A 21,677-nucleotide genomic window follows, 5' to 3' on the forward strand; every position below is an offset into this window, starting at 1 on the left:
GGTCCCTCTCTTCTCTGCCTCCCCTCTCCTCCATCCATTGTTCTCTCCTGGCAGGAACCAGCTGGGCAGGTCACTGAGCCATTGTCTGCAGCCCATTGTCTTTTGTCTGGCCAGAAACGGTTATGTCTTCTGAAACCTGCAGGTCTGCCAGGTACCAGGGCTCTAGTTGCTGGAGCTCCAGTTCTGTGCTGTTCTCTGCAACAACAAACTCCCTCTCCCCTTGCCACATTAAACCAATAACATCCAGGGGCACTGAGTGCCCTCTCTGCATGCAACCCTCCTAGCTCCCCATTTCCTCATAATTACTATTGCAAATAATTTTGGGATCTGATATATTACTAGTTATTATTTTTCATCCCTATTACTCATCTGGTTTAGAAGGAGATTAAACTCCTTTATCTTGAACCAAATATTTGAGTTTTATAGCTGATTTTGAGACATTTTAATAGGCCTTCACAGTGGCTTTTTAATTGGAATAGTCATTGTTGGCAATAAGAACGTCTTGATTAATGTATGCAAAGTGTTTTTAAACACATGTGGTGGTGTTGATTTTTGTATTTTTATTACTGGTTTATAGGGTGTCATATTGTTTTTAGCATTCTGTTCCCAAAACAATCATTATGAAATATGAATCTTTGGCCCATGTACACAAGCAAAATTACTTACTATATTTTGTTGGTGACCAATGAAGTCAATAATATTATTCTAGATTTAAACTAATAGCAAGTGAGATGAGACTCTGCTCATCATCTTTCTGCTGCTAAGAATCCCTACTCCAGGACACATAATTTTCCTTTTCCGCATACTAGAGCATGCCTACAGAATAGAAACCAAGAAAAGAATGTCTACATTTGTGGTTACAGCATAAGACTAAAGAGACTTGGTTAAACTCCTGATTCTGTTACAGCCTCTTTGACCATGTCTTCACTACATGGAAGATAGACGCTGCTATGATTGATCTTCCAGAGTTTGATTTAGTGGGTCTAGTAAAGACCTGCTAAGTCAAACTCAGAGGACACCCCCATTTGCACTGTACTGCTGCTTCTTGCAAGGGAGCATTTGCTCCTGTCGACCTCCTACTGTGGAGATCGTGTGGGAACTCGAATTAAGGTATGTCAATTCTAGCTACATAATCAACATAGCTCGAGTTGCATATCTTATTTTGAACTTCCTGTGTAGTGAAGACATGGCCTTGTCTCTCTGTGCCTCAGTCTCCCATTTATAAAATGGAAACTATAATGCTTCTTTTTTGGGTCATCTTCAGCACAGGGACTTAATCAGAAGAAAAAAAGGCATGTTTTTACATATGAATATACTAAATATCCACTTAGCCCAGTTAGTGAGAAACATTCAGTACACATAGCCGAAAGCTACATTTAACTGAAAATATGAAAAGATCACATTGGTTCTTCCTGAAAGTGAAGTATAAGAACGTACATTTTCAGGCTTTTGGCATGCAAATTAGCAAAGAAGGTGGCAGTATACCTGTCTTTTCAAAGCACAAAAATCACACACACAAAAATAAAATACATTGCACTTTTGCTGTTCTCTACAGTCAAACTTCTTTCAAAGTAAAAGCCCTTTGCTTTGAAGAATTACAGGAAAAATTCTTCAGAAACTAGTGCTTCAGAGAAGCACACAGAAGGCAAAACACAGTTGTTCAGAAAATAAATAAGAAGGGTCTTTAGAGCAGTCTTTTTTAATTTGAATTTTTCTTTATCAGAGACTGATGTGTATTAGAAACTGTTTTTATTTTTTCCTTCAAATATTGAGAGATTTATTATCTGCAAATGAAAACACATCAGAGGAAATGTTATTGAATAATAGATGTCTACGTATCTGTTTCATTATGAAGATGGTAGTTTAGACAGGACAAAACCCACTTGGGCTTAGTTTCTCAGCCTTCTGGTCTTGCCTGAGCTACACCTGAGACACCACTTGAACATGATGAGTCAAATATGATATGTGAAGTTACAGAAATGTCAACTTCCATGAATGATAGTATGAGCATGGTTACACTACATTAAAACATCTACAGATACCCAGCCTCAGCAGGACTATAAAGTTGCAGTGTGCAAACTCTGGCTCCCCCCAAATAGGGAGAATCCCACAATCCCAGCTCTAGTCCAAAGTCAAATACCCTCTGATTCTGAACCTGAAACCAAGCCTGAGCCATCTAACATGGAATAGCTGTGGGGTTTTGAGTCCAGATTGGACCTCCCTGGTCTGGCACTCTCGGGACCTGACTGGTCCTGAAGGAAGGTGTTTGCCAGACCAGAGGAGGTCAGCCCTTCAAGCCACCATGCTCCCAGTGCCATGGCCTGCCCACAGACATGCCAGACCACAGATGTTGCCAGATCAGAGAGGTTCAACTCGTACCATGGTTCTCAACCTCTTGTCTGTGGAGTCTGAAAAAGACTTCGACTGAAAACAGACCAAATGGAATTCATTTTTATATACACACAAAAGATTTCTAAAGAGGTGTGCATGTGAATGCCTCCATTCAAAATTTCCAAATGGGTATGTACTTCCGTTTGAAATTTTTGAGGGGTCCACAAATGAAAAGAAACTGAGAGCCACAGTTTTAGTACATCTCTATCCCAAAACTAATGGTTGTTGAGAAGACCTACAAAGAAAGCTTCATAAAGAAGAATGACTTGACCTTCTACTGGAGTTTCATCCTAGGCTCTAAGAACTATTACCATTCAGATATGAGGACACATTTTTGGGGGCAAAAGGATGATATAAAATGGCTATTTTTTCTAATAATTAAAACAAACACTGCCAAAATGCTATGGTCTAAAAAAGATAGGATGCTTACCAAGGAAGAAGTGAAGGAAGATAGGTTAAGGTGGACTTGAGAGGCCAATTAACCTGCCTGGCTGCACCTGGAGGTGGACCAAGCCTAATTAAAGATGAAGTCCAAGTGGGAAGGAGTTGAGCAGTGGCTATGAAGAGAGGAGATTTGGAGCAGAAAGGAGCTATCGGAACCAAGGTAAGAACTCTGTAGGTATAGAGTTATGTGGAAAATCTTTTGCAAGTGTAGGAAGAGAATCCAGGGATGGGAGAGAAGCTATTTGTCAGACATAGGACTGAAGTAAGTTCTTCTGGCTGACCCTAAAATAAAGATAGGAACCAAGTACCTGAAAAATATTGCATGTTACAAAGAGTTTAGGAAGAGGCTGATAAAAGTTTTGAGGAAATCTTATGATAGAAAGGAGTCCCGGGAGGTAGTAATAAGGCATCTTGATCAAGCGTGCCTTGGTTGCTTGACCTGAGATTGCTGGATTGGAAACCATTGTAGAAAGTGGGTCTAGATTTCTATATTGATCATTGAAAGGTGGTATCTCCTTTTTATGATGTTTGCAGACTACTGTATGCCTTTCAGGAGTCTGATTTGTCTTATTTAATATCAAGTTTCACCTCACCTGAGGGAGGTGGAGGTGGGGAAGCCCCCTTCCCTGGGCAGTTTTCCAGTCCTGCCCTCACACAGCCCTGTTAGGGGGATGGGCTACATAGGGGATGGTTCCTGGTGTGGCTGGAGGGGGTGGGGGGATGGAGGAGGAAAGGAGGGCTCAGTAACCTCCCAAGAGCTCTGGCATCCCTGTGATACTCTGTTTTGTTTGTCTCCTTCTGTAGGTGGTAAGGGCCATCAACACTGTCCTGCTTCGCAGGGTCCACCTTAGCGACATGGACCCCATCATAGCTGGCTTTGCCGCCATGGGTTTCCCCAACTGTGGGGGGAGAAAAGGGCTATTGACAGCACCTACATCCTCATCTGGGCCTCCTTCCACCGGGCATCTCTCAACATTAACCAGAAGGGAAACTTTTCCATGGTTCTGCAGACCCTGGTCGACCACCCTGGACAGTTTACTGACATCTATATTGGGTGGTCGGGGAAGGCACAGGACACCCACGTGTCCTGCTATTCCAGCCTATTCCAGAAGCTGGTGGCTGGCACTTTCTTCCTGGAGTGCACCATCGGGGCTGGGGACGTGGACATGCCACTGTGTATCGGGGGGGATGCGGCCTACCCTCTCATGCCATGGCTCATGAAGCCCTACATTGGACACCTTGACCCCAACAAGGACTGCTTTAATACCCAGCTGGGCGTGCCTTTGGGCATATCAAAACCTGCTTCTAATGCCTCCTGTCCCGCCTGGATGTAGGGGAGCAAGAGCAGAACATCCCGTATGTGGTGTCCCTGTGTTGCACGCTCCACAACCTCTGTGAGAGCAAGGGGGAGGCGTTCCTCCCTGGCTGGAGGCAGAGGCCAGCTGAGACGGCAGGGCCCCTGAACAGCCACACACAGCTGCCATCTGGCAGGCCGATCAGGCGAGGGTGCGTATCTGTGAGGCCCTGAGGGAGAGTTTCTTGCAAGGACCACAGTGACACTCTCCCACAGGGCCTCCCTGTGCCTAGTGGCCTGTGCCTTGCCCCCCTCTACCTTTCCTCCAACAACCCCTCCCTTCCCTACTCCACCCTTTCCCCTGCAGAGACAATTAAACAACTGGATTTGAAAAAAATGAACTCTTTGGTTATTTATTTGGGGTAGAAGTAACTGGGAAAAGTATCTGGAAGAGGGGATGGGGAGGAGGGGGGATGAGAACCTTGGATGGGGGAGGAGGGAGCTGGAAGGGAGAGGAGGGGTGGGGAGAGGCTCAGGGTTAGGGCTGGGAGTGGTGCCTGGTGTGGATGGTTCCTCTGCCGTGTGTGTGTGTGGGGGGGGGGAGGGCTCAGCAATCATGCGGGCGGGGGAAGGGGAGGACAGGGAGGCTAGGGGGAGAAGCAAGAATGGGGGTGCTGAAGTAGGGTCAGGCATAGGAGGAGGAGAGGCAGAAGCTGGCAGGCAAGGGAGGAGCAGGAGCTGACTCCAGGTGGGTAAAGAGATCCTGCATTGTTGTGCACATGTTGCATCTCTGCTGCAGCAACTCTGTCCAGCTCTCTTACTACCACTGCATGTTGTCCTGTAGCCTCTGGTCCAGTGTCTTGTGCAGGGCCCAGAGTATGGAGAAGTGCTCCTGCATCAGTTCTTCCTGCATTCTCCGATGCCTGCATCTTCTCCAGTATCAGGCGGCTGCCTCAGGTGGTATTGCCTGTCCTCCTCTTGCGGCTGGCCAAAAGGGGAGAATAAAAAGAGATGGTCAGTCATTCCTGGAGACACTGTCTCTGAAGCTTTGCCCTCAACCTTGAGCCGAGACTGTCAGTTCTCAGGTCAGATTAAGGTGATATCCTGGGAGCAAGTCTATGTGTGGCCTGCTTCCCCCTTCCCCCACATCCCAGGGGCAAGCAGGCATGGGAGGTTGCTGGTCATACTATGGGTGGGAGGGGGCCTTGGGATGGCTGGGCTTGCCTTGTTGCCCCCCACACACTGGGTCCAGCAGTGGTGGTATCCCAAGGGGAGAGAACTTGTATCCCTGGCCGCTGGGGGAGAAGGGATAAGGTTGTGGGGGGAGGAGGTTGTGAGCAGCAGACATCTATACCTGGCAGCCCTGTTCCCAGGAGTGGGTGTTGCCTCAAGTGTGCAGGCATCCTCACGTGCTGTATGTGGTACTCCAGAGTCTGTGTGTCCTTGTCCCCAGCTTTCTTCTTGTGGTGGGAGGGTGTCCCACCTGCATGTCTGAAGTGTGGTTGGCCTCCCTAGAACCTGTGATTAGGAACCCAGGGTGCTCCAATGCAGCCTTCTGGGGCTGTGTGGCCCAGACTGCCACTGCATGTGCATCTTTGTGCATGGCCTGCAGTGCAATTCCTCAGGCCAAGAAGGCTGAGCGAGGAGCACACACCAACCAACCTCCACCCTGTCTGTGTGAGAATACTAAGGTCACTCACTTGATGTTCCCTCCCCAGCTTTGGAGGATGCCTGGGACACATCCAGGCCATTGGGTACTGGCTCCAGTGTCATTGAGGTGATGGAGCTGGCTGCGTTGTGGTCCTCCTCCTTCTCCTCCCCGGCTCTGGCCCTTGGGTGGGTGATGACAGGTGTCTCCAGCTCTGAGTTGATCACCAGGGTGGGTCAAGGGCTGCACTGCCCCCCAGGATGTGGTGCAGGTCTTGGTAATAGGGGAAGGAGTGTGGTGTTGCCCTGGAGTGGGAGCTGTGCCCCCTTACTGTGGCAGAACTCTTTAACTTTCATCTGGGCCTGCTCCTGGGTCTGGATGTGGCCAGGGTATTGGCCATGTGGCCTTAGATGTCAGCGTTGCGCCGTCTGGAGTGGAGATCCTGGAGGTTTTCTTCCTCGCTGCACACCTCAATGAGCGTCAGGATCTCTGCCTTGCAGGTTCTTGGGAGCCCTCAGAGTGCTCTCTGGGAACGGGAGAGAGGGAGAAGGGGGTCAACCAGGGCCAGCCTTAGGCTGATTCGCCCGATTCCCCTGAATCAGGCCCCGCGCCTAAAGGGGCCCCACGGCCTGAACCCGGAAGTGTGCTGGGCGCCATGGGCGGCGAGTTAATATTCAGAGCCGGGGGCCCTGCTCCACCAATATTTGGAGATGGGTCTCTCCCCTGGCTCTGCCTGGAGCGGTCCCCGGACCCCACCTGCCAGCCTCCCCGCGTGTCCTCTCACCCCGGCCGGCCCCACAGTGTCCCCCTTGGTCCCATCCCGTCCCTGCCGTGCACAGCTTTCAGTCCGGCTCCCCGCCACCAGCTGCTGCTGTCATGTGTGGCGTTCCCAGGTGAGCAGGGAGACACCCGGGCATGACGTGACGTCACGGCCCGGGACTTTAAAACTGCTCAGCGCTGCATTGCACCGCTTAGCCCTAGCTCCAGGTTCAGAGTCCAGGCACAGACTCTGGCCCTGCAAAGTGGAAGGCAGAAGGTAAGGGAGGGGGAAAACTAGGGGGAAGAGGTGGGAGAGGAAGGGGCTTGTGGGGAGGGGGAAGGGGTGAGAGAGAAAGGGGCTTGTGCGGGGGGGGGGGAAGGGATGGGAGAGGAAGAGGCTTGTGCGGAGCGGGAAGGGGAAGAAAGGGGAAGGCACCAAGTGACAGCGTGGAGGAGAGACAAATGCCAGGGGGCCAAGTGCAGACAATGAGGAAAAGGGCAGGAGGGGAGGTGTCAGTGGGAGGGAGGACAAGGTGATGCTGGGAGAGGAGAGGGGAAGGGCATTGGGGGCTAGAAGAGGGAGGGGGAGGTGCTGGGAGAAGGCTTGAAAGAAGAGGTGGGCATGAGAAAGGTGGGGATGGTGCAAGTCATGTGTGAGGGCACAGAGGGGCAGGAGGGGAATGGGGGCACAGAGTGGTGGGGGGGTGGGCATCATGGAAAAAGAGGGCAAAGGGGGCAGGGACAGTAAGGGAAGGGGGAGGCACCAGGAGGGTGTAGGGTTAAGGGAAGGTGCAGGTGCCAGGGGATTCTGGGGTGAAGCAGAAGGGCAGACACCTGCAGGGAAGGGACTAGCACCAAAGGAGAGAGGCCGGGCAGGTGTGTAGAGGGAGGTGTTAGGAGAGGGGATGAGGAGGGGTTGCTCACATGATCAGAGTGGGGCTACTGGGGGAGTGGGCACAGGGGGGAGAGAAGGGCTGGTGGAGGGGGGCAGGTTGCAGGAAGGCTGAGGGCAGTGAGAAGGGCAGGAGTCAGGACAGCAGAGGAGGGTGAGGAGTTGGGGGGGCAGCAGCCACCATGGGAGCTGATGGAGCAAGGGGAGGAGACATGGCAGCAGAGAGAAAAGGTAAAGGTTTACAAAATATTTATTAATAACTTGGGTGCCACAGTGGCACATCCAAACAAGCCACATGAACTCAGTACAGGTGCACAACACAAAATCCATTCTGCTCATGGGAGGAAACTCTTAGGCTATGTCTACACTGGCAGCTTCTTGCGCAAGAACATCTTGTGCAAGGGTTCTTGTGCAAGAAGTCTTGCACAAGAACATGTCCACACAGCCATGTGCGAGCTGTGCTTTTGCGCAAGAGCATCCATGGCAGTGTGGACGCTCTCTTGCGCAGGAAAACTCCAATGGCCATTTTAGCCATAGGGGTTTCTTGTGCAAGAAATCCCTGCCGAGTGTCCACACTGCCCTCTTGCACAAGAGACCTAACACCTGTTAGAAAAGAGCATAGCTCTTGTGCAAGACACCCTCTCTTACCACACCGTACTGTAAATTTCCTTGCATAAGAGCAGGCGGGCAGTGTGGCTGCTCTGTGGGTTCTTGCGCAAGAACGGCTTTACTTGCGGAAGAACCCACAGAGTGTAGACATAGCCTTAGAGGGAACATTTCCCCCAGCCTCTCTGCCCCCAAGTTAATGTCACACACATTGGGTTAATGAAATTGCATGATAGTTGCATGAGAGGAGTTTGGTGGGGGCCAAACTAATCCCTGTTGGTAGGAGGATGCTGGGAAAAGTCCTTCAAGAGGGGTGACATGACACCTTTTACCTCTGGTCATGTGTCTATCTTGCCCTGAGCATGTTACCTCCAGAGGCCTGGTTAACAGGGCTCGGGGTGTGGCTAATGGGGCACCACCAAAAATTATATAAATCTGTGGCCCTGCCAGCCCCAGAGGAGGAGTGCGTCGGCCGCCTGTGCGTGTGTGATTTTTTGTGCTGTGTTTGCTCAATCAAAAAAATTCCCGGGGCCCCATGTTGAAACTTTTGTGTGCCTTTTTTTTTTTTTTTTTTGTTCAACCAAAATTGCTGCGGGGTCCTGTTGAAATTGTTCTAATTGGGCCCCGCACTTCCTAAAGCCGGACCTGGGGTCAGCCTACTGGCCTGCTGAGGCTGAGTTGCTGTGGCAGCTGCAGTGTGGCTGGAGGCTGTCAGGGTCAGCTTCCTGCCACAAGCCCTTTTCCCTGTGGCTGCAGCTTTAAGGGCTGCAGAAGAAGAGGAACTATGAAGTCCTGAGGAATGTGAATGGAGTGGCCAGCAAGGCACCTGTGGGATTTCCTGGAGGCCCCTTATTTCAAAATAACTCCCTGTGTCACATCCACACATTCCCTATTCCAAAATAGCTATTTTGGAAGAGGCGTTATTCCTTGTGGAATGAGGTTTACAGAAGTCGGAGAAGGCCGTTCATTATTTTGAAATAAGGGAATGGCTATGTAAATGCTCACATTGTTATTTCAAAATAATGCTAGTTATCTTGAAATAACGGTGCAGTGTAGACACATCCTGGGTGGCTCTGCAGGGGCCAGTCCAGCCCATAAGGAAGTGCTCTGGAGTGGCAACTATCTACAGTATTTTACAAACACATTGATAAAACAAGTCCTATGACAGTTGTGTGAAATGAGTGATCAGTCCCATTGCACAGATGGGAAAGTGAGGGGTAGTGAGTGACAGTTAGACATTAGACCAACACCTTCAAGGCTTGAAGTCTCTCTTCACAAACACACATACACTTGAGAATTCCCTTTTTGTAAGGGCCCAGTTTCATCTGGCATAGGCACAAGGTGGTTTTTGTGAGGGTTTTTTTTTTTTTTTTTTGGAGCAAGCTCCTGTTCTGACCCCCTGCTCCAAAAATCCATTTAATATAAAGGTCTCAGAGAACATATCAGATATTGAACAGATTAACATTTATTTAGAGAATGTTTGCAAACAAACAACAGATACAAGTTAACAGTAGAGCAAATAGACACATCCAGAGACAGGTTATGAGGTTAGGGTGAAGGGGTACATGGTTTACATTACAGCAGCAGCGTGACTTTTGAGCCCAGTGCTTTGGTTCCAAGACCCCGTGCCGTTTTACTTTGTGTATGCCATGGGTATGATCCACTTACAAAGCAGCCGCATCGTCCAGAATACCAGTTGTGCCCCTTATATGGCCTAAAGAGTACATATGTAAATTCTGGGGAATGATGGGGAGGAAGTAGGTGGAGTTACAGTGTGTGGCTTTTGGAGAGCCAGCAGAGCATAAAGGGAGCATGTGAAGCCCCGGATGAAGATAGTAAATGGTTTGTGTAGAATCCCAGTATATATATATAGGTGGGTGGGGGTGCTTTCCCTAGGGAGTAGACCTACCGGTTTTATTTAGTAGAACTATGATATTAGGGTAATTGAAGGCCCCATCATCTGCCTGATTTTAGTATCCCCAATTAATTTTTGGGGAGAGGTATATACAAGATCCCTTGGGGGATACAGCCTGGGCTCTCCTGAGGTCTGATCCTTGTCAGAGTTTTTGTGGAGGCCCTGGCTGACAAAGGGGGATGCAGCCGGCAGCAAGCCTGACTGAATCCCAATTGGATGGGTAATTTATATATGTAAAGTCCGTGTGTCGGGGAAAGACCAATGCATTCTCTGGTCTTCCGTGTCCCTCGGAGTCCTCTTCCTCCGTGTCCGTGTCCTCTTGTGAGTTTCTAGCCACGACTGTTGTATGGGCACGGCCCTCTGGGGGGAAAGTGGGTGAAGTTTCCCTGGGAAGCCCTGGCCCCTTTTTTTCACAGTAGGTGGCATTAGCTCAGTCCTTGGGGGGAGGAAAAACTCAAAAAACCTCCCCTGGTGGTGTATGACACCGAGTCCTTACGTCTTCTCCGTCCCTTGGTGTGCTCTTCTGCTGCTTCCTTGTTCTTGATGGCTGTGTCTACACTGGCCTGAATTTCCGGAACTGCTTAAAACGGAATACATTCCGTTTTAAGTTTTTCCGGAAAAGGAGCATCTACATTGGCAGGCTGCTTTTCCGGAAAAGCCCTTTTTCCGGAAAAGCATCTGTGGCCAATGTAGACGCGCTTTTCCGGAAAAGAGCCCCGATTGTCATTTTCGCGATCAGGGCTTTTTTCTGGAAAAGACTACTGGGCTGTCTACACTGGCCCTTTTCCGGAACAGTGTTCTGGAATAAGGACTTATGCCCGAGCGGGAGCAGCGTAGCTTTTCCGGAATAGTGGCTGATTTTGTACCGTAGAGCATCGTTGCTTTTCCGGAAATTCAAGGGCCAGTGTAGACAGCTCGCAGCTTATTCTGGAAAAGCAGCTGATTTTCCGGAATAAGAGGCCCAGTGTAGACACAGCCCCTGGGTTTATCTCTATAGCTGTTGCGGGCAACAGAGCCCTCCAGGGGGGGTAAGAAGGGTGAGTTACCCCTGGAGGTGCCCCTGCCAGATCCCCCACAGCAAGGCTATGTCTAGACTGCAAGCCTCTTTCGAAAGAGGCTCTTTCGAAAGATACTTTCGAAAGAGCCTCTTTCGAAAGAGAGCGTCTAGATTACAGGTTGAACTTTCGAAAAAGTGGCTTGCTTTTTCGAAAGAAAGCATCCAGTGAGTCTGGATGCTCTCTTTCGAAGAAGCCCTATTTACATTGAAGAACGCCTTCTTTCGAAAGAGGAACTTTCGAAAGAAGGCGTTCTTCCTCGTGAAATGAGGTTTACCGCCATCGAAAGAAAAGCCGCGTTCTTTCCATTTAATTTCGAAAGAACGCGGCTTGAGTCTGGACGCAGGGGAAGTTTTTTCGGAAAAAGGCTACTTTTCCCGAAAAAACCCCTGAGTCTGGACACAGCCCAAGTAGCAGCAACTTAGATCCACTGTTGCCAACAAAGTTACACTTCCAACCTATCACAGAAACCCAAAGATCAAGTACAATCCCAAAGTTCAAAGTCTTAAAGACCAGGGACCAAAGTCCCGATGTGGTCCACAGAGTCAGAGTCTGTGCTCAGTCCCAAAGATTTTCATGTCCCTTGGCATCCCCTTCCTCTGTATCCCTGTCCTCTGTTTCGTTGGGGAGCAGCACCTGATGGGGGGAGGATGTCTTGACCAGGGTGAAGGGTAGTGAGTCAAGAGAGACCCCGTGGGTGCAACCTGGCCTCACCCTCTGTGGTGAGCTATGAACTTAGACTCCTGGGAGGGAAAAGGAGGGAAAGAAAAGGAGGAAGAATCTCCCCAAAAAACCCTCCCGCGGTCCTGTGTGACTTCCACGTGGTCTTACTTGTCCTGGGATTGCCGGTGGCCCGTGACGTGTTCCGTGTAGATCTCACAGGACCACTGGATACGAGCAGGAGCGGTCCGAGGCCGGCTGCGGGCACCCTGGGCGGCAGCGGCCAAGTCCGCCTGTAGTCACGGGCCACCCCTGGATACTACACTTGATCTTGCCCTGGGACCCGCGCGCTGCTGCTTAGCGGCAGAACAGGGCGGGCACGGGCAGGACGCTGGGAGCCTCCCTCTGGCTGTTCGCTACCCGAGGGACGCGTCTCCCTGCCTGTTTCCCCCCGGGGTCCGGAGTGGGGGTGCTAACGCCGATGGTGCATTTTTATGGCTCGGGGCTGACCTCCCAGGGATGCTCCTCACGGGGGGGGGGGGCGGCACCTCAGGGCCCTGGGGCGCGCTTGGCGGGGCACAGAGGCGAGGCGCTGACTCTCTCTGCGCGCCTCCGACAGGCGCCCCTGCCAGCAAGCCCCTCGCCTGGCTGCGGCGCAGGGGGACGTTCGCGCGCCGAGGGAAAGTCCGCGCTGCAGCGGCTCGGCCCCGCTCCCGGCTTGAATGTGCCTCCCCAGCCGGTGGGGTGCAAACAGCCCCCTCCTATTGGCCGCCGCGCCCCACGTGAGCCCTCTGGGTTTGGCTGGCGAGGGAGGGGGCGGTTGCTACGGTAACGCGAGTGAGTAGCAGCACCAGCGAGTGGTGAGCAGCCCCCGAGCCGGTCTCGCGCCGCAGCAGCCCCCATCGCTCCTCATTGCCCGTCACCCCGGGGGCGGCACCCCCCCCCTTCGCTGTCCCCGAGGAGCAGAAGGCGGCGCGTGCGGCTACTCCGGAGCGGCAGGTACCCAGAGGGGGCAGGCACCGCTCCCCTCCCGGTGCGCGGGGGAGTCTCCCTGCCTCGGAGAAGGGTGCGAAAGTTTTTTTTTTTCTTTCAGGGCTGGTGGAGGGGCCGAGCCCGGGCTGGCGGGGCGGGGCGGGGGTGCCCGGGGGAAATCCAATCCGCCTGTCGCCCTCCTGCGAGACGGGGAGGGGGGCAGCTCCCCTCCTGTCCCCCCGAAACGCTTCCTCTTGCCCCTTCCTTGGGTCCCACTGCGGAAGGGATCCAAAGGGGCGATCATCCCCTCGCTGCCCCTCCCATAAGGATCGGAGGGGAAATCACTCGTTCCTCCAGGTGCCTCCTGCTAAAAGGTGCAAAAGGGAAATCTGCCTAGACTCGCAGATATCCCTCGCCTCCCACGCAGATCAGAGGAGAACCGCTCCTTCCCCCGCCTGCTGCATAGAGGTGCAATGGGAAATCTGCCCCTTGTAGAGGAGAAGATTGGGGGAGAACCCCCTTCTGCACTCCCCAAATAGCATGTGCCCCTTCCTGCTTAGGAGGCACTGGGGAACCTACTGGTGCGGGTAGCTTCAAGTGACCAACTGCGGGGGAGGGGGAAGACACCGCCCCTAGCTGCCAGCAGCTGGGGCTGATCTCTGAATGAAAGGGCAAAGCCTGAGTGCACTGACCGAGGCAGGAGAGCAGGCGGCTGCAGCCCATTTTCCAGCCAGGCGGTGCAGCGGGTGAGCGAGAGGGGCTTGGGAGCTGTAGATCACGACTAGGACCCGCAGAACTGAGAGCGAAACGGTAGCAGCTTGGCTGTATCTCCATCCCAGGCACTCAGCAGATCTGTCGTTTCTTGGATTCCTTTTGCCTTTACTTCTTGCTCCTTAAAGCCAAAGGTGGGGAGAGTAGCTTCTTTTTGCTTTCCCCTGTTGGCACAAGAAGACTAATTAAAAATGCTATACTAGTAATGAGTTAATTAAATCTTTTGAAAGGCTGAATGCATTAATGCTTCTGAAGCTTTAACTTCTGCTGGAAGATTAAACAGGTCTGACTTTTATTTTGGCTTTGGAGCTATTCCTGTGCTGTTTCAGCTGCTGTCTTCTTTACTAGTTGTAGATTTGCAAAGAAAGCAGTTAAAATACAGATTTTTTTTGTTCTTTTTGGGGGTGAGGGGAACATTCTTAAGTTATTGAATTTTTTGTAAAGAGTGTGTTGAAAGGAACATATGGCTTGGATAATCTTGCTAGGATAGCAATTAACTCATTGATGTAGATTCAATTTTCTTATTCAGAATGGTTCTGCACTCAAGAATATGTTGATATCTGTGCCATCAGAAAACAATACCTTCTGGAGAGAAGCATCCCAATACAAACAAAAGATTTCTCCTCTCCCCCTTTATTTTATGGTATATATGACCAAGAGCAACTTCCTACAGTATTTTTTCCCCAGAAGGCTACTTTAGGAAGGCAGCCCATTGCTACATTTTTGGTTTTTACAAAGGAATTGAGGTTTGTTGGACACTGTAGATTTCTGTAACTTGCATGGTTATTTATGTTTTTAAGTAAAGGAGGATATTTGTATTTGCTTATGATGAATCAGTTACAAATCTCTTATTTGTTGGTAGGCCCTGATCCTACAACTTGAATCTTAAATATGGCCTGCTATATCTCTGTGCAGCCTTAATGAAGTCAGTAGGCTGTTTAGGAGTATAGTGGCCCACCTGCACAGATCCAGTTACAGGACTGGAGCCTTGGATCCCAATCCTGCAAAGATTTAATCTAATTGAAGTTCATGGGGATAATTAGAATGATTAAAATTAAGACAATGGGTAAATCTTGGCAGGACTGGGGCTTTAGGATATAAATTCTTTAAAAGTAGTGGTCGTGTCTTTGTATCTGTTTGCAGAACGTAGTACAATGGGGCCCCGAAGCTTCTGACTGTTATTAAATAGTGATATTCAGTGATGCGGCACTATAGTAGCCTTAAAATTGTTAAGTGTTCTGTGATGTCTCAAAGTGTACTTATTGGAAAAAAATATGAATTTATTTTAAACCAGATTATTGTGATATATTGATTCTGCCTTTACACCAATCTTCTACCAACTAAATTAACATTTCACGGCTTTGGGATTAGATTTTGGTTGGGATAGAGCAGAAACTCCTTAGTTTTTGTTGGGAGAGAACTGGGACATGAAACTGAACCACTAATTATCTTAAATGTTTTGGCTAGTGAACCCTTTTGTTCAAATGTTCTTCAAGCACTAGGATTTCTATTCTCTTGCATTAATATTTTTAAAGGAAAACAATGGTAACAAGATGCTTTCTTATTTTTAGTGCAGCTGGATGCAAATTAACATAAGCACAAAGGGTTGGGAACATGACCTTAAGAGGGCATTCACTGTATGTCCAGAGGAAATATGAATATCAATTAAATTGGTATGTGATCCTCTGGACTCAATCTAAGTTGGTGCTGAGATGGTTAAAAAGTAAAAATTGGAATATAAAGAACTTGTGAGAGACTGCTTTTTATGGTTCAGAGGACCTTTCATGCAGGGAGACGCTGTCCTTACTTGCACTGGTTATGTCATGCTCTCACAGTATGGCATAACAAGATGTGACTGATGCAGTCTCATGTTCACAGTGGAATCACTGGAGGAAGAAAAGTTTTTACTGCTGTGATTTAAGGGTATCTTCAAAAGTATTTCTTGCATGTGTTGCTATTGTTGAGATTAAAGATGGTGTACAAGCTTCGAGTTACACATTGACAATAATAGGTGTGCTGCCACAGACCAGGAAGAATCTGCAGCTCAGAGCAGAAGTTAGAAATTGCTCACTATTTCTGTATGAAATAAGTTTTGTGGTCTCAAATGATGTCCGAGTGATTGAGTATAAAAGCATCACCACAACTGCATTAATAGGCACTCTTCTGTGTGCAGTTTCAACAGAGGGCAATGGCTGAATGGGCCACAGAAAATGAGCTAATCACTCATGCCTAGAGGTGGTCCCTTCAAAATATTGTGGAGGAACATTAGTGCAGTGAGTGTCTGAGGCTTCATTTGCATTGTGTGTGTTTTTCTTTGGATCAGTGGGGTAGGGGGCCCTCACTCTATGAAGATAATGTAGCACCTTTTATGAGGTGCAGCACTGTACTAATTCAGTCAGAAAAACCAGTCAGCTGACAAAACACTACTACCTGAATCCAGAGGCACTACAACACAGATGTTCACATACATTTTGGGCTGACACTTTGTAGTAAGCTGTGGTTTCAACCTAGAAGACAAATTCTTACCAGATGTATTAAAGGGACTTGTCTTGCTCTTACAACTTCGTAGTATTCAAAATAGAGAATTAATCTCAGAGGGGTAGCTGTGTTAGTTTGTAACTGAAAGAACTTAAACAGTGCTAGCACAATAATATCTCCCTCTTAGCTGAAGTCACTAGTAAAACTCCCACTGCTTTAAATGGAAGTAGAATTCAGCCTTTTGTCATACGCTAGACCAGATTTAATAAATGCGCTCCCTCTGATTTCCACCTTACAGAAACCTCAGCAGACCCTGGTTTTCCTTGGGGAAATGTCAGTGCTACTATTCCCTTGATTTTTTTTCCTGCACAAAAATTAATATTTTAAAATTATCTGGGTTGCTAAACTATTAGAGATGTCAAACTATTAACATTTTCTCTCTCAAAGTAATTTTATAGCCTGTTCTTTTATGTGCTTAAATAGAAGCCTCATCCTGAGAGTATTCAATAGTGAAAGCACCCACGGAAGTAAAAGGAAGTCATGGGTACATAGCAACTCTTAGGATCAGATACTATACCACAGTAGTTCTTGACCAATACATCCTAATGTCCCAGCAGGCTTATGGTTTGAAATTTTAATTATAAAAATATATTTTGTACATTCACTAACCAATACTTTCCTAGGACTTAATATTCAGGGACCATCTAAATACCTGCGTTTTCTCCAGGGCAAAGGGAGACTCTTCTGTCATAACTTGCTATGACAGAGGAGTTCATGCTGGTGCCACCTTGAGATTGTGGAACCAATATATGAGCAGAGTTGGTTTTGTGTGTGTGTGTGGTCACCTCTCCCCTCAACACTGACTTTTTTTCTCCTGAATTTAGTGGAAGTTTGAGTCCACCCATGTTCCTTAGTGGCTAAATTGCTGTTCTAGTTATTGGCATTGCCAATTAACTACTGAAAATTCCTTCCACTTTGTTTTCTTATACTATTCCTGTTAACCACTGATCTGTGGCTTATCACCCTCTATGTTCCCCATCCCTGTCCTAAAGCCTGGGGGCTGCTTGTGGCCTGCAGCTTGCCTGGATCTGGTCTCCGAGGTTCAGGGCACCTTCCCCCAGCATTGGGGAGCCTGTGCTGGTGTTCCAGCCCCCCTTTCCCTCCTCATGGCACTGGAGCACACACAATCTACTGGCCTGAGCTGCTCTAGGTTCTGTTGTGCATGGGGAATGGGGGGAGTGTCTTTCCTTCTCAGTCAGGGGCCACATCAGTGAGGACTTGGGGTTTTTTTTGGTTTGATTTGTTTTGGTCAAATCCGGTTATTCCCAGAATGGTATGGCATGGACAGCAGCAGTGCTAGCTTTGCCAGAATGCCCTTTGTTCTTTATGTTCAGGGATCACCTGCAGAGTTTGAGGGGCAGCTGAGTCACTGATCTATGTTTGGTACTTGGTGTATTTATTGAGATGGCCAAAGAGTTCTATTTATGATGTAGGTCTGTGTGATGTGGACACTTCTCTTTGGCAATGGACTGACAGCAACAGTTCATTTCCATCCTATCACCAAACAGCTATTAGTTGGTTATTGCTCTCACTCAAGATTTACTTAGGATGAATACACGCTGGTGATATCAGTGAAAAGTTTTACAGGACTTCTTAGTCACCCAGTGAACCACAGATATATTTTTGAAAGACAGGGCATGAGCCTACAAACACTTATTACCAGAGAGTTCTCCCTGGCATGACTGGCTTACTGATTTATCTGGGGACTTCATGTATGCACTGATCCTAATGGTACAGGGACAGAAATGAGCTTTTCTTTTTGTTTTCAGAGGGGAGGATTCAGTCCCTGGTAACTTACACTACCCTACTGCCATCATCTTGTACCTTCGTCCTTCCCCACTCCCACAGAATCACCCCAAGCACACTTCCATCTATTTCTGATCTGCCTGTTTTTTCCTATGACCTCCTTTCCCTCCAAATACATCCTTACCCTGAAGCTTCTGCGGGGATGGCACAAAGTTGTTGTTGAACCTGCTGAAGAGGCTCCCTCTGAAAAGAACCATGGGCCACTAATGAACCTAGCTTTGGGTCTAGTAGAAAGACTACACAGGATTTGGCCTAGAGTTAGTTTTTCTAGGTATCAGTAGGGCAAGTATCTATATACTACTATGACTGGCACCTTAGGAATACTGTAGACACATAGGCTATGTCTACACTACCATTTTTTTTGGCAGACGATATGCAAATTGCACTCATTTGCATATCTTCTGCTGATCCTTTGCCGCTAAAAAGCCCTGTGTAGATGGGGCCATTTGTTGGGGGAAAAAAACACCCTTTTTTCCACAAGATCCTGTAAACCTAATTTTTTGATGAATAAGGGATCTTGTGAAAAAGGGTTTTGTTTTTTTTTCCTGACAAATGGCCCCATCTACACAGGGCTTTTTAGCGGCAAAACCTCTTCTGCAAAAAGGATTGGAAGAAGATATGCAAGTGAGAGTGCAATTTGCGTATCTTCTGCCAAAAAAAATGGCAGTATAGACAAAGCCATAGTGATTCTTAATGCTACCAGCCCCAAAGGCATTAATATTTGTAAAGAACGTTGAGATGCTCCGATGAAGTGGTCATGTATGTACAATGTACTATGATTACACTGATTTTTGACTTTGGGTAAAATATGATTTCATTGTAGGCATATGTTCGAATATGTGGAAGAAGAGGACAACTTTGCAGGGATGATTTGACATTAGTAACACCTGCAAGATCTGCAAAAGGCAATTATAATTGTGAAGTGTTTACAGTGATTTATGGGCAGAAGGTGGTTCAAGAGAGGGATGCTGATAATATCAACCCAGTGGATTAAATGCACGTTTACACCTTTATTGACTTATAAATTATCCATGCTAAAAATGCAATGAAAAGGAGGCTGATGAAGCAATAATGTGGCACAAACAACTGGATATGGATTCAGCTTTGCCAACCATAAGGCACTTAAATGGAACTCTACATCTGAGCTAAAATAGGATGTATAGGTTTTCAGAATGCCTGCTTGTTAGGATAATAATCAGCGATGGCAAACATTTTTTGAAAGGCTGATAAGAAACAAGGAAGAGATTTGAAGGAATTCTTGTGGTGGTTTTTTTTTAATGATATTTGTTCATACTGTGGATTTTGAGGGACAGCTTAAGGTGACTCAACAAATATTTCTAACTGGGAAATGGAACCTGGATCTGAGTCTAGCCAACATCAGAAAAGAAAGCCTGTGACACATGGCCTGGAAGATCAAAAAAGGGTAAGTGACACGACTTCACCAATGGCATTTTGTGCTTAAATTGCTGGGCTTGTTTCAGCGAGCTCAAGTGCAGTTGATAATTTTTGGATCATTATGTTTTCCATTGTTTTGTGAGCTGTGGGTGAGCTCAAAATATAAAATCTGGCTTTTCTGGACTTGTTGCTACATAGGGGAGTAAAGGTCTGAAAGATCCTCCGGTCTTTACAGGAAACGCCTGAGTTGCGACCGCCCGAGTTACTACCCCCCCACACTTAAAACCATTTTTGTGAGTGCAGAAGGGGCCAAAACCCCCCGACTTACGTCCTTGGCTGCATTTACGACGGCACACGGTGCCTATTGTAAATGAGGGTTCGAGTTATGATGCGTCCGACTTGCGATGCTTCCCCGGGAACCAATTGCGTCGCAAGTCAGAGGCCACTTGTATTTCATTTATTTAGGCATAGAGAGGGGAAAAGAGAGTATTTAAGAGCCTGTTATCCCGGGGTCGATAATATGAATGATATGGTGACAAAATGCTTTATAATATCAAGTTGATTTATTTAGTCTACTTTTACAAATTAATCTGAAAAGTTGTAGACATTTTCAGGTTTCTTGTGATTTAGCTACTGAATTCAGAGAGGTTCTGAAAAATACTGTTTCCTGCCTATGTCATGGGCATGCCTACACAGCAAGGCTAAAGCCGAAATAAGCTATGCAACTTGAGCTATGTCAATTGCGTAGTTAAAGTCGAAATAGCTTACTCTAGCTTTTGTCACTTTCTGCTGTGCAGAAAGTCTAAGGAAGAACATTCTTTCTTCAGCTTCCTTTACTCCTCGTAAAATGAGGGTTACAGGAGTCAGTATAAGAAGTCCTCCAGCTTGCCGTAATTACAAAATAATGGCTTGCAGTTTAGTCATGCTCTTTGTGATGTTTGGAATAACATCTGTAATTCCGAAATAATGCTGCTGTGTAGACATACCCTCTGAGACCAGTATGACTTTTTTTTTAATGTACAATCAAATGACATCATTGTGATGGAAAAACACTATAATGTGAAACTAAGGTTGATCAGTGGTACCTTGAAATGTTCATATCTGGGAGTTTCCAGAGTAAGATAACATTGCATTATTTAATAATTTGAATGGCGCTACATATTAAATACACCTAAACAAAACCACCATCTCTGGCAAACTGATAGTCTGGGAGCAACTGAGGGTTTCAAGTTATTGTCTTGGCACAAGTCATACATATTGTTAAATTTGATGTATGTTTGTATAAATGATTTATTTTTTCTAATGAGGATTTGGTTGTGAAAGAAAATTACATATTCTGGCTTCTGTGGGGAGCTCTCTTTAATATCCCTCAAATGAATAAAGAAGTCCTATGGTAGTGATGACATAGGAGAGCTGAAAACTGACCAATTATTTTAACATTTCAACAAGGTCAACTGATTTGGGGAAGAGCCAGTATATTATTTTACTGAGTCTGTCAAAGAATAAGGGATTTCTTTTTAAATACAGATCTTTTTCTGTCTAGAAATAAAGCCAGTCCAAGGAGCATTTACAAACTAGATAAAAATGTTTTTCTTTTGTTAGTAAGAAATGACAATATTTAAGGAACCCAGAAGAAGCACTAAATGGATTTTAATGCACTCCGATCTATTAGCTGTAAACCTGACAAGATCCTCCCTCTACTATTTTTTCAAGGAAGCATTCTGGGACTGAAATAAATCAATAAGGGCTGAAAGAAAATCCCTCTGTTGACTTCATTTCTAGGAGACTGTTAATATTTGTACTGTATTCAAGCTCTAACAGGGAAACATTTGGGACCTATGACACAGAGGTATATTCTAATTGTTCTGTTATACCAAAAGTAATAAGCAGTTATGATTCTGTCCTCGCTGATAGGTATAGAAGTCTACATCTCCCATCTGTTCCTGGCTCAGGGTGTTTTGGTGCACATGTAATATGGAGCTTCTAGAAATATAATATAACCTCAAGTGAGGCTCAGTAGCAGCTGGGATAACATCAATTGGTCATGCTTAGCTGACATTCATTTTAACTTGAACTCTAGCCGTCATGGAGATTATTAAATTTATAATGATATATGTAAGATCCATTTTAATGACTCTTTACGCTTGGGTGATCTCTCTCACTTCTGTTTGCAAAATAAGTCTTAATAGAGTATTAAATTTCATTTCCTATTGAATTTTCTAGGGAAAGATTACTTGCAAAAACTTTGCTCCAATTTATGTTTGCTGAGAGAGAATCTAGAATATAGAGATGCAGTTTTTCTTTTGTGGATGTGAATAAAAGAGTCTCCCGTGCAATTTCTCACACGTGGTAAATCTAGAATCCTTGAAAATATGGCTTAGAATATTGTGCATCTGATCAAGAAGCATTGAAAATTAGACAGATTTGATCATTAAAATCAGTCAAGAATAGGAATAAAATAAGGCCAAACTAATTTTAAATCAGGGAAATCACACACTGTCATGTTTTTTAAAGTCTGAATTTCTCTCAGC

The 21,677-nt window shown here is 46.9% G+C and overlaps 1 protein-coding gene and 1 long non-coding RNA gene across 2 annotated transcripts in view; one reads left to right on the plus strand and one right to left on the minus strand.

Annotated features, from left to right (window-relative positions):
* Positions 1-4,657: 4,657 nt before the first annotated feature.
* Positions 4,658-12,451, minus strand: LOC112545942 (uncharacterized). The gene is made up of 3 exons (XR_003089529.3): positions 11,836-12,451; positions 5,830-6,303; positions 4,658-5,113 (listed from the first exon to the last, which is right to left on the minus strand). It is a non-coding gene; the product is annotated as an uncharacterized LOC112545942 (long non-coding RNA).
* A 142-nt stretch (positions 12,452-12,593) lies between these two features.
* NAV2 (neuron navigator 2) overlaps positions 12,594-21,677 on the plus strand; it is a 689,797-nt gene continuing 680,713 nt past the window's right edge. Inside the window, exons 1-2 of the mRNA XM_075927729.2 lie at positions 12,594-12,730; positions 18,575-19,174. Coding sequence (XP_075783844.1) covers positions 19,100-19,174 — 75 coding nt within the window. The 5' untranslated portion in view covers positions 12,594-12,730; positions 18,575-19,099. The remainder of the gene's footprint in view (positions 12,731-18,574; positions 19,175-21,677) is intronic.

This window comes from Pelodiscus sinensis, chromosome 5 (genome assembly GCF_052426305.1).
Source record: "Pelodiscus sinensis isolate ZL-2025 chromosome 5, ASM5242630v1, whole genome shotgun sequence".
Taxonomy (NCBI): Eukaryota; Metazoa; Chordata; order Testudines; family Trionychidae; genus Pelodiscus; species Pelodiscus sinensis.